This window comes from Nicotiana attenuata, unplaced genomic scaffold (assembly GCF_001879085.1).
Source record: "Nicotiana attenuata strain UT unplaced genomic scaffold, NIATTr2, whole genome shotgun sequence".
Lineage (NCBI taxonomy): Eukaryota > Viridiplantae > Streptophyta > Magnoliopsida > Solanales > Solanaceae > Nicotiana > Nicotiana attenuata.
This window is the reverse complement of record NW_017670856.1, coordinates 392,044-402,766: the sequence shown is the minus strand read 5'-3', so window position 1 is coordinate 402,766 and position 10,723 is coordinate 392,044. Positions and strand designations below refer to the sequence as shown.

At 35.2% G+C, this 10,723-nt stretch overlaps 1 protein-coding gene across 1 annotated transcript; it reads left to right on the top strand.

The window, feature by feature from the left end:
• The first annotated feature begins 3,874 nt into the window (after positions 1-3,874).
• On the top strand, positions 3,875-7,409 carry LOC109243948. The gene is made up of 2 exons (XM_019410965.1): positions 3,875-4,425; positions 7,049-7,409. Exons 1-2 carry the CDS (start codon positions 3,983-3,985, stop codon positions 7,161-7,163), a joined length of 558 nt encoding a protein of 185 aa, XP_019266510.1. The 5' UTR covers positions 3,875-3,982; the 3' UTR covers positions 7,164-7,409.
• Positions 7,410-10,723: the final 3,314 nt, after the last annotated feature.

Genomic DNA, 10,723 nt, shown 5'->3' with positions numbered 1-10,723 from the left:
GATCAATTATGATGAGACGAATTATAGAAAACTCAAATGGGCATCCATTAAAGAATTTAAAGATTCTTTTAAATAATGAATTTTCTTGCACTTCTTGTTATCAAGGCAAGTTAATTATTAGACCATCACCAACAAAGGTTGGAATTGAGTCCCCTGCATTTTTGAAACGTATACAAGGGGACATTTGTGGACCTATTCACTCACCTAGTGGGTCGTTTAGATACTTTATGGTCTTAATAGACGCATCTTCTAGATGGTCTCATGTGTGCCTATTGTCATCACGCAACCTCGCGTTTGCAAAATTAATGGCACAAATAATTCGATTACGGGCACAATTCCCCGATAATCCAATTAAGTCTATTAGACTTGATAATGCTGCTGAGTTTTCATCCCAAGCATTTAATGATTATTGCTTATCAATTGGGATAAAAGTGGAACATCCTGTAGCTCATGTTCACACTCAAAATGGTCTTGCAGAGTCTTTAATTAAACGTCTGCAATTGATAGCAAGACCGTTACTCATGAAAACGAGGCTGCCCACTTCTGTTTGGGGTCACGCCATTTTGCATGCAGCAATGCTAGTTCGTCTCAGACCGACAAATTATCATAAATATTCCCCGTTGCAATTAGTTTTGGGTCATGAACCTAATATATCCCATTTAAGAATTTTTGGATGCGCAGTATATGTGCCTGTAGCACCGCCATATCGCACCAAAATGGGTCCGTAAAGAAGGTTAGGAATATATGTTGGGTTTGAATCGCCCTCCATTATTCGCTACCTCGAAACATTAACGGGGGATTTGTTTACTGCACGATTTGCAGACTGTCGATTCGATGAGACACTCTTCCCAAAATTAGGGGGAGAAGTTGGTGAAACCAAACGGGAAATTTTGTGAAAAAATCCATCATTATCTCATCTTGATCCACGTGCCTCTATTTGTGAAAAAGAGGTGCAAAAGATTATCCATTTGCAGAGAATAGCAAATCAAATGCCAGACGCATTTACGGATTTGAAAAGGATAACAAAATCACATATCCCTACAGAGAATGTTCCAATCCGTATTGATGTCCCTATTGGACAATCTTCTAGTGTCATAGCTAATGAGTCAAAAGCACGCCTAAAACATGGCAGACCATTAGGTTCCAAAGATCGAAATCCTAGAAAAAGGAAAACAAATGATCAAAATGACACTACGAAAGAATCTCATGAAGAAATCCACGATTTAATAAATTCTAAGATTCATAAGGAATCCACTGAGCCTGAGACTCAAGAAAATAAGGAACTATCAATAAATCCAATCGATATTGAGACAAATTTGAATCGAGTGGATATAGTGGTGGATTATGTCTTTGCATATAATGTTGCATCTAGTATTATGCAAGAAAGTGAGGATCTTGAACCTCAATCTATTGGAGAATGTCGACAAAGACTTGATTGGCCAAAATGGCAAGAAGCAATCCAATCAGAGTTGAATTCACTTGCAAAACATGAAGTGTTTGGGCCTGTAGTCCAAACACCTAATGGTGTTAAGCCTGTTGGCTATAAATGGGTCTTTGTACGCAAGAGAAATGAGAAAAATGAGGTACAAAGATGTAAGGCACGCCTTGTTGCACAAGGATTTTCACAAAGGCCTGGTGTCGATTATGAAGAGACATATTCACCCGTTATGGATGCTATAACGTTCCGTTATCTCATTAGTTTTGCTGTCAATGAAAAGCTTGACATGCATTTAATGGATGTGGTTACCGCCTACCTTTATGGCTCACTTGATAATGAGATATACATGAGAATTCCCGAGGGATTCAAAATGCCTAAAGCAAATAATTCAAAGTCCCGGAAAATGTTTTCAATCAAATTGCAAAGATCTTTGTACGGTCTAAAGCAATCAGGACGAATGTGGTATAATCGTCTTAGTGAGTATTTATTAAAGGAAGGCTATATAAATGATGCCATTTTCCCATGTGTTTTTATGAAGAAAACGACATCGGAATTTGTTGTACTTGCCGTATATGTTGATGACATAAACCTTATTGGAACTCCTATAGAACTCCAAAAGGCAATTGATTATTTAAAGAACGAATTCGAGATGAAAGATCCCGGAAAGACAAAATTATGTCTTGGTTTGCAAATTGAACATTTGGCAAACGGAATTTTTGTTCATCAATCTACCTACATAGAAAAGGTATTGAAACGGCTTTACATGGATGGAGCACATCCATTAAGTACTCTGATGGTTGTTCGATCACTTGATGTGAATAAGGATCCATTCCGACCTCAAGAAGAGAATGAAGAGCTACTTGGTCCTGAAGTACCATATCTTAGTGCAATTGGTGCACTAATGTATCTTGCTAATACAACAAGGCCCGACATAACTTTTTCAGTTAATGTCTTAGCAAGATATAGCTCTGCTCCTACAAGGAGACATTGGAATGGAATCAAACACATATTGCGGTATCTAAAAGGGACTACCGATATGGGCTTATTTTATGGCAATAATTGCAGTCCTGGTCTTGTTGGTTATGCCGATGCTGGGTATTTATCCGATCCACACAAGGCTCGATCTCAAACAGGTTATGTGTTTACCTGTAGAGGCACTGCCATATCTTGGCGATCGACTAAGCAATCAATTGTGGCTACTTCATCTAATCATGCTGAGATAATTGCTATTCATGAAGCAAGTCGAGAATGTGTGTGGTTGAGGTCTATAATACATCTTATTCGAGACAAATGTGGTGTGAAATGTGACAAACTACCCACGATTTTGTATGAAGATAATGCAGCATGCATAGCTCAATTGAATGGAGGATTCATAAAAGGAGATAGGAAAAAGCATATTTCACCAAAGTTATTTTTCACACATGATCTTCAAAAGAATGGTGATATCAATGTGCAACAGATTCGTTCAAGTGATAATATGGCTGATTTGTTCACAAAATCTCTACCAACGTCAACCTTCAAGAAGCTAGTATACAAGATCGGGATGCGAAGGCTCAAGGATGTGAATTGATGCCCTCATCAGGGGGAGTCAATGCGCGTTGCACTCTTTTTCCCTTACAAGGTTTTGTCCCACTGGGTTTTCCTTGCAAGATTTTTAACGAGGCAACCAATAGGCGCATTTCTAAACATGTGTACTCTTTTTCCTTTTCTAGAATTTTTTTTCCCATTGGGTTTTCTTTTAGTTAAGGTTTTAACGAGGCATATTATCTGTTGAATAGACATTCAGCGGGAGTGTTATAAATAGAATTCTATTTATGGTGAATGTCCATATTTAGAGAGATCCTAGGGTTTATTACTTGGTGGCTAAGTCAACTTCTCCTATAAATAGAGGGTTCTATTCCATTGTAATTCATCCCAAAAATCAATAAGAATTCTCTCTCCCTACTTTTCTCTGCAATATTCTTCTTTTCTTTTATTGTTCATAACACAAATTTATTTATTTGTTAATAACTTTTTAGTTATACTTTTAATATTATATTCAATTATTACGGTTGTAATACAATACATATGTCAAATTTATCTTTTAAATTATATGCTTTGATTAAATATTACTCACATGAAATAAGTTGGATAAAACACCCATTTTACTATATAGTTCTTTTTCTCACTATTAATCTATCAAGTATAGTAATTAGTGCTGTTAACTTACTAGCTTCGAGTGGTTCTACACATAATACATGACAATTAGCTAAAGGCCAAAATGAAACCGTACTATTCTACTACTTAATTGGTGCATACAATGACTATTATCCTTGTAACAATTGGTTAGTAGTTTATAATAACTTATTATTAATTAATTTTCTCTTTTATTGTCCTAACAAAATTTTAATCTGAGAAGACAATTATTGAAACTTAATAGGTCGTTTCATCATTTGCTTGAAAATTGAAACTACAGGCGTACTTTGTGTTTTAATCGGGAGGGTTTGATCAAATATTCAATGGCAATGTAAAACCCTATAGCTTAAGCTTTAAACCCACAAATCAATGGCGCTTTTTCTGTCACCATCTTCCTTCAACCCTTCGCTTTCTTCTCCGGACAACCAACATTGTATTACAAACTCTCTTCCCAAACCTGCGCAACTCACTACTGGTCCTGTCGTCCCTTCCAATCTTCCATCTCTCTCGACCATATCGTCACCTACAACCCCTATAACCCCAATACTAAAACTAGACAAAGATCGTCAGTCTTCTTCCGACCGTCTGTTCCCTTCACTTTCATTTTCCAATATTCTCTTCTTTAAATCAGCGTATAATGTTCAGGTTATAGCTGGGGAGAACGAGCCCGAAGAGAAGCTCATCGGCCGCTTTCGTAGAGAAGTTCTCAGGGCTGGAGTTATCCAAGAGAGTAAGCGCCGAAGATTCTTTGAATCTACTCAGGAAAAGAAGAAAAGGAAATCTCGTGAAGCTGCTAAACGTAACCGCAAAAGGTTTGCCTCGATTGTTGCATTTTAATTATCGTTGTTCTTTAAATCTTCGTTGGGTGTTAATCTTTTATCTATTCAATTTTATGCTGTTCAGAAAGAATGGTATGAAATTTGTTATGTGTTGCAGTAAATAAATAGATAAATATACGTATTCCACAACAAACATTTGATTATCTATATATCCACTCTTCATTTTTCGATGGCTCTGTTCTGTTTGGTCTCTTTGTTGAAGTTCTAAAGTTGCCTGAGTTAGTCAATTTCTTCGTGGTGGAGTCCCATGTATCACAGCAAAAGTATAAAGCACTTTAATGGGAGCTAAATGCATTTTGAGGTTAGAACAGAGAAGCATCAGATATTGTAGCTGAGCCCCTTAAAATTTGGCCAGTTGAGGCTTTGCCCCTTCAAACTAATTTTGTGGCAATGTTGAGATTATGCTTTTGCATGATATAGCCGTTAATTCTGTAGAAAAGTGGGTAGTCTACCACTATTCTCCCTGACAATTGACATTTTCATAATCCTTTTAGAATTAGAAAAAAAAACTAAACATTTGTCGTTGTCCCAAATCAATTTCTGCACATCCTTCTTTTAACTGTCCCAAATAGTGTTCATGTTCTGGAAACTGAACATTCTATACTTTGGTTCCACTTCTATTATTCTAAATAGAGCTTTCTCTTTAGTCCATCTTAGAGATAAAAAACTAATCAATCAGATTTGCAGCAATCGTGAATTAGTTGGGATCGGTTATATGATCACGTGCATCGATTTTACTCTTCAGTATTAAGAAATTCACTCATCAAAGTTAGACTGTCGTTCTATACTGACCATCAACCTATAGCAACCCTTGTACCATTTATACTATAGCCATCAACCTAACGCAATCTACCCAACCATCCTTCTTTATCCGTGTTTGGGACTGATTAAACTTAGCATAACTCACCTAAGTGGAGTTCCCATCTTAAAAAATAGAGAAGACAGTGGAAAGGAAATGGGGAAAATGCTTGCCTTGGTGCAAAAGTTTGAGGGGTTTGATTGCCTAACCAAGATATTATGGAGGTCTAAAACAAAAGTGAAATAAACTCCTTCAAGAGATAACGTATCTGGCTTGCATAAGCAGTTTTTCTTCTCTTGTTGCGTGATGCAAAGTAGGTCATTCACATTTATGAGCACATGCCTAATGCTGAATTTAGTTCTGCGTAATTAATTTGACGCTAAAAAGTTATATTATCAGTTAAAACCACCTCGATTTCAGATTTTTCTTTAATGATATCTGCTAATATTAATTCAATATTTGTTTCCTTACATCTAGAAGATATGGAGCCAATTACCAATATCTCCTACATTTTTCTTCCATTCCAAATCAATCCGTCTTGGTCTCGTAGCTTCTTTTAATCCTTTGGTGAGAACATATTGGACATGCCCTTCTCTGAAAGTTCTCACAGTTCAGTTATGGTCGTGCCTAGTTTCTGCTAAATGCAGCATGCTGAAAAGGTCCTGACTGCAACTAGCTGAGCCCGAGTGTAAGTAATTTCTGGTATTATCAGACTGTAAGAACAAATCAACTGGTGGATGCTTGCTTTTCCTGTTCGCTCTCTGTTGCTCTTCTGAAAGTTTGGGTCGGGTGTTAGCAGTTAACAACAGTCATAGGTCCTTTAGATATAAAATAAGATGCCTTTCCATTGTTGATTTTTCCAGATAGATAGGGTGAAGCTGGAATCTTTTAAAGAAGAAGCATTTGGGTGTTATCTTTTCCTAGGATTTACATTTGAATCCATTAATTTGTTAATATAAATGCATTGAGATGATAACTCTTTGCAATGCCTGACCTCTTCTTATCCCTAGCCATTTCTCAACAATGAGTGATTTGAGTTCTTCAGTTTATTTTGGATGCTTATGACAAGCCAACATTTACTGAATTCTGGAACTCTTTTGAAATCCATGAGGTGCCATTTGACTCTGTAATTTCCGTCTCTGGAGATTGTCTTTCAGTTCTCTTCTATTGGATTTGACATTGCCATTGACATCAGGAGTGAAATGAGGATGATGAACGGAGCCCTGTGAAAACTCCCGAAATGATGATGCACACTTTAATCTGATGGTGCTTAATTGAGGATATAATTGAATTGCATTTGCTGTTGTTCATTGACTTTGGTGCTGAATTCTATCTGGCCTTATTTGATTCTGTTTTCCTTACTTTCAGCTGTTGATCACATGGTTCTCTGGTTCTTGATTAAGTTTAGGCTCGTGGCTCTGTTGACTCCCTTTCTATCACTACTGATATATTTAGCTCTAGTACCTGAAATGATGGATAGTTTTGCTGAATTTGAGGTCAGCAAAAGAGAGGTTACCTTTTGTCATCTTAATCTTGGGAAGTAAAAGATGGACCGCGAGACAGACCGATCGGAGGGAGGTGATGAGCAAGAGTTTGGAACCTCCTGGGAATAGAAACCTACATTTTAATTCATTATCAGATTTGTCAGATCTTGACGTCTTGAGTTCTCGTGCTTGTGCTTGCTCAGTTTTGCCTTCAATTTTAATAGCTTAGTTTAAGCATTGTTAACTCTTATCGCATGCACTGGATTAACAATTGCTAATGATAACTAACCAAGCTTTTCCTCCATATTTGCAGAAGGCCTCAACCGAAAGCTTTCCCATGGGATACACAAGAAACTTTGAAAGATGAGGGGTATAAGTCCGATGAAGATAGATGGGACCTCATTGATGTGGAAGTACCCTATACTTGACCTTAATGAGCACAGTGAAAAGGAAGTGGTTTGGGAACAGAGGTATCGTATAACAAATTTGATTGAAGCGCAAAGAGCTTCTACATAGCTCTCGCTGATTTTGCTATAGAACCTGGCTATGTCTGCAGTTTGATATTTTGTAAGCCAATAGGAATATATAGTCACTAGTTTCGGCATTATGGCTGCCCTGACGCTTTTACAAGTTTATCCTGGAGATTAATGAAAGGTTGTATATCTTGATATTTGGATTTTAGTGCAGATTTTGCAAAATGTGGTGATATTTTCTGTGGTAATTCAATAGTTAGTATGCAATCAAAGCAAAGAGATTTATGTTCTAAACTAATGCCTATTTAATCCAAGCAGTATTACTTTTTGGAGTTGCAATTTTGGAAATAGATGCAAACCTACGAGCTCTCCCTGCCTTTAATAATCAGTAGAGTAAGGCCTTGCAGTGAATTGGACTGGATAACGAGTTGGTTAATATTGTAAGGTTTAAAGATATCTAGCTTCAATTTCCGCCATCCATTTCTTGTTGCATAGTAGTCTAATAGCCTGTGTCAAAAATCAACTTATTTTGAGAAGTGAGTCTTTTTCTCAAAAGTACTTTTGGTAAGAAGCAGTTTGTGTTTGGCTAATTAATTTGAATTTTTTTCTGCTTCTTTAAAATTGATTGTACTCAAAAATATTTTTTTTCTTCCAAAAGCTTGGCCATTTAATTTGGAGAAACTTGACCAAACAGGATAATAAGTGATTGAGACTAGAGAAGTGGATCTGCAGGAAGGGAAAAACACATGGTTTTCATGTGGGTGTTGGACCCCTCTTCAGAAATGAGGGAGAATCAGTCAACTGAAACGAGAACATAATCTCCTATGACCAATTGCAATTTGATTACAAAAATGATCTTACAAAGATCTAATATGTTTTATTTTGCTGATCTATTGTGAAAAAAGACCTTATTAAATGAACAGAATTAAGGGGATGGGTGATGTCAAAAGAAATGATGATAAATGGATGGGGGGTTAAGTGTAATCTTGGGAAGCAAACACTGATAAATTCCTATTTACCATTCAAAACCTAACTAGAAGCCAGACAGCTCAGCAGTCTTGTTTTTTTCACTTAAAAAATAAAGCCTTTCACACCAATTCTTGGCAAGCAAAAATGATGGGACTTTGATAGGCCAATACAGCTTTCACCCACTATAAGGCATAGAGGTCAAAAGGGATAATTCAGTTGTATGCGATTAGAATCATATGTCCAATATTGGGTTGCTAATTGCTCAATCACATGACTATATTAAAGAAATTATAACTCTGTGATTTCACTACCACCTTTTGTGGAGATTGCTCCATCTTATTACTTAGATTGCTGCAAATCGTAGCTTATTTATTGAAAATTTGAAATCGACCAAGTTTTCAGTTATAGCCGAGTCAGCTTAGTCAGGATTGCTCCCCCTATTACATTGACTAGCCGCAGTTTAGTTAATTATAACTCAAATCACTTCTCAAGATTGCCCAACCCTATTAGTATTAGAGGAGTACATTGCAGCAAACTCTGAGTGTTGTTTAGATTTGGGTCTTTGTGCACCTGAGATCTATTGCTAGGAATTTCATATACACGTTTACTATTTTTGCATAAATTCCTAACATTATTCTTCCATTTTGCCTATTACCTTTTTCTTTATAACCTTTCTTTATTAATCATTAAAAAAACTGAACAAACTCGAAATTACAAAGAAAAAATTATGTTTCTATTGGAGAATTAAAATCTGTACTTTTTTGTTAATTTTTCCAAAATCCTCTATGTGCCAATCATCCGCCGAACTAAGCCGAGTTGCGAGTCTTACACTTTCGCCGTCATTTCTCTTCTTATTGTATCTTTTTTAGTTAACTTAAGTCATATATCTTTACGTCTTTGAATTTAGGTTAGAGTTTCACTTCTATTCCTAACCGTACAGAGTCTTTATAGATTATATAAAAGATAACTGTACTTAATTTTTTTACTAAAATAAATTAATAGTCCGCACGTTCAATAACTTATAAGATAAGACATATTATATGCAAACAATTATTTAAAACAGTGCTATGAGTTAAATTCTCGGAACAAATGGAGCCCCTCCTTTTACTTCTAACTCAAGGCATTTCTTTACTTAAATGATAAAAAGATTAAGCTCGAGTTTGACTATAGTTTTTTGACTATTTTTTTTTTTTGAAAATATTAGTTGTTCATAAAATATAATCAATTTTGAAAAAATTGATTTTTTTTTCCAATTTCCAAAAATCTGTTTAGTTTTTTGGGTGAAAATTTTACTTTCATTCACAAAAATTTAAATTTTTTTCAAATAAAATACATATCTAAACAACACTATAACTTTCAAAATGTTATAAATAGAATTTTATTTATAGTGAATGTCTATATTAAGAGAGATTCTAGAGTTTATTACTTGGTGGCTAAGTCACTCTCTCCCTATAAATAGAGGGTTCTATTCCATTGTAATTCATCCCAAAATCAATAAGAATTTTCTCTCCCTACTTTTCTCTGCAATACTATTATTCTTCTTTTATTGTTTTATAACACGTTATCAGCACGAGACTCTAACCAATTGAGTAGAAGCTTTGGGATTGAGAATAATGATTGTTAATTGTTCCATGAACTTCCTTCATGATTTAATTCTGGATTTAGGGTAAGTATTTTATCGTATTTTTTTCTTTTATTCTATAATTTGATTTTAAATACAAGCAAAAACAATAAATTTTAATTATAACTCTAATAGAGTTTGTAAGAAATTATAATCACATGAAGTGGTAAAATTTCTATGTCTTGCCATGATCAAAGTCATGTATGATCGTGAGCACAAAAAGTAGAAACCTGTCCTATTGAATTTGCTTTATTCTCATTCCCTTAAGAGAATGTGTTAGCAATATGTGATAAGTCTGAAATAAGACAAAATTATTACCATAAAGGTATCAATGGATGTGGACGTGGTAATAGACGAAATTATAATCGTCACATCGTGGTAATGAGAATAATAAGGATTCTCAAAATAATCCTTTACTTTGTGAAAGTAATATTTGTCATCGATTTGACATGAGATTTTATAAAGCACATATAGATGATTATGGTCCATTCATGATGTGAATGTGACAACATCTGATTTATGAATACATATTCATTCTTGGAAGAATATGAATGTGCTAGTGGTAGTGAATATACCACGCTCGCCTCAAAAGGAGGTTTGAGATGATATAAAAAAACTGTGTCTTATTATGGCATGAATGATCATTGGTCACGTACCTATTGTACGCCAAAATATTTTGGTAATGTGATTATTAAAGGACAACAATAATGCAAGAAACATATCTTGCATATAATTTTGACCATAGCCATAATGGTATAACTTTCTCCTTGAAATAGATATATGACCATATGGATGTTGATGAATATGTGATAGTACAAAATTAATTGAGAGCTTTGGAAGAGCCAATTATTACTATTTTGGAGGAATACAATTGATTATCATGTCAATTTATTGTATCGTAGTAAGTCTCAAAGAAACTTATTTA

Bases quoted from the DNA above. Each gene is read 5' to 3' on its own strand.
- LOC109243948 (XM_019410965.1), top strand. From the start codon at position 3,983: ATGGCGCTTTTTCTGTCACCATCTTCCTTCAACCCTTCGCTTTCTTCT. The intron at 4,426-7,048 runs GTTTGCCTCGAT...CCATATTTGCAG, and splicing joins GCTAAACGTAACCGCAAAAG to AAGGCCTCAACCGAAAGCTT.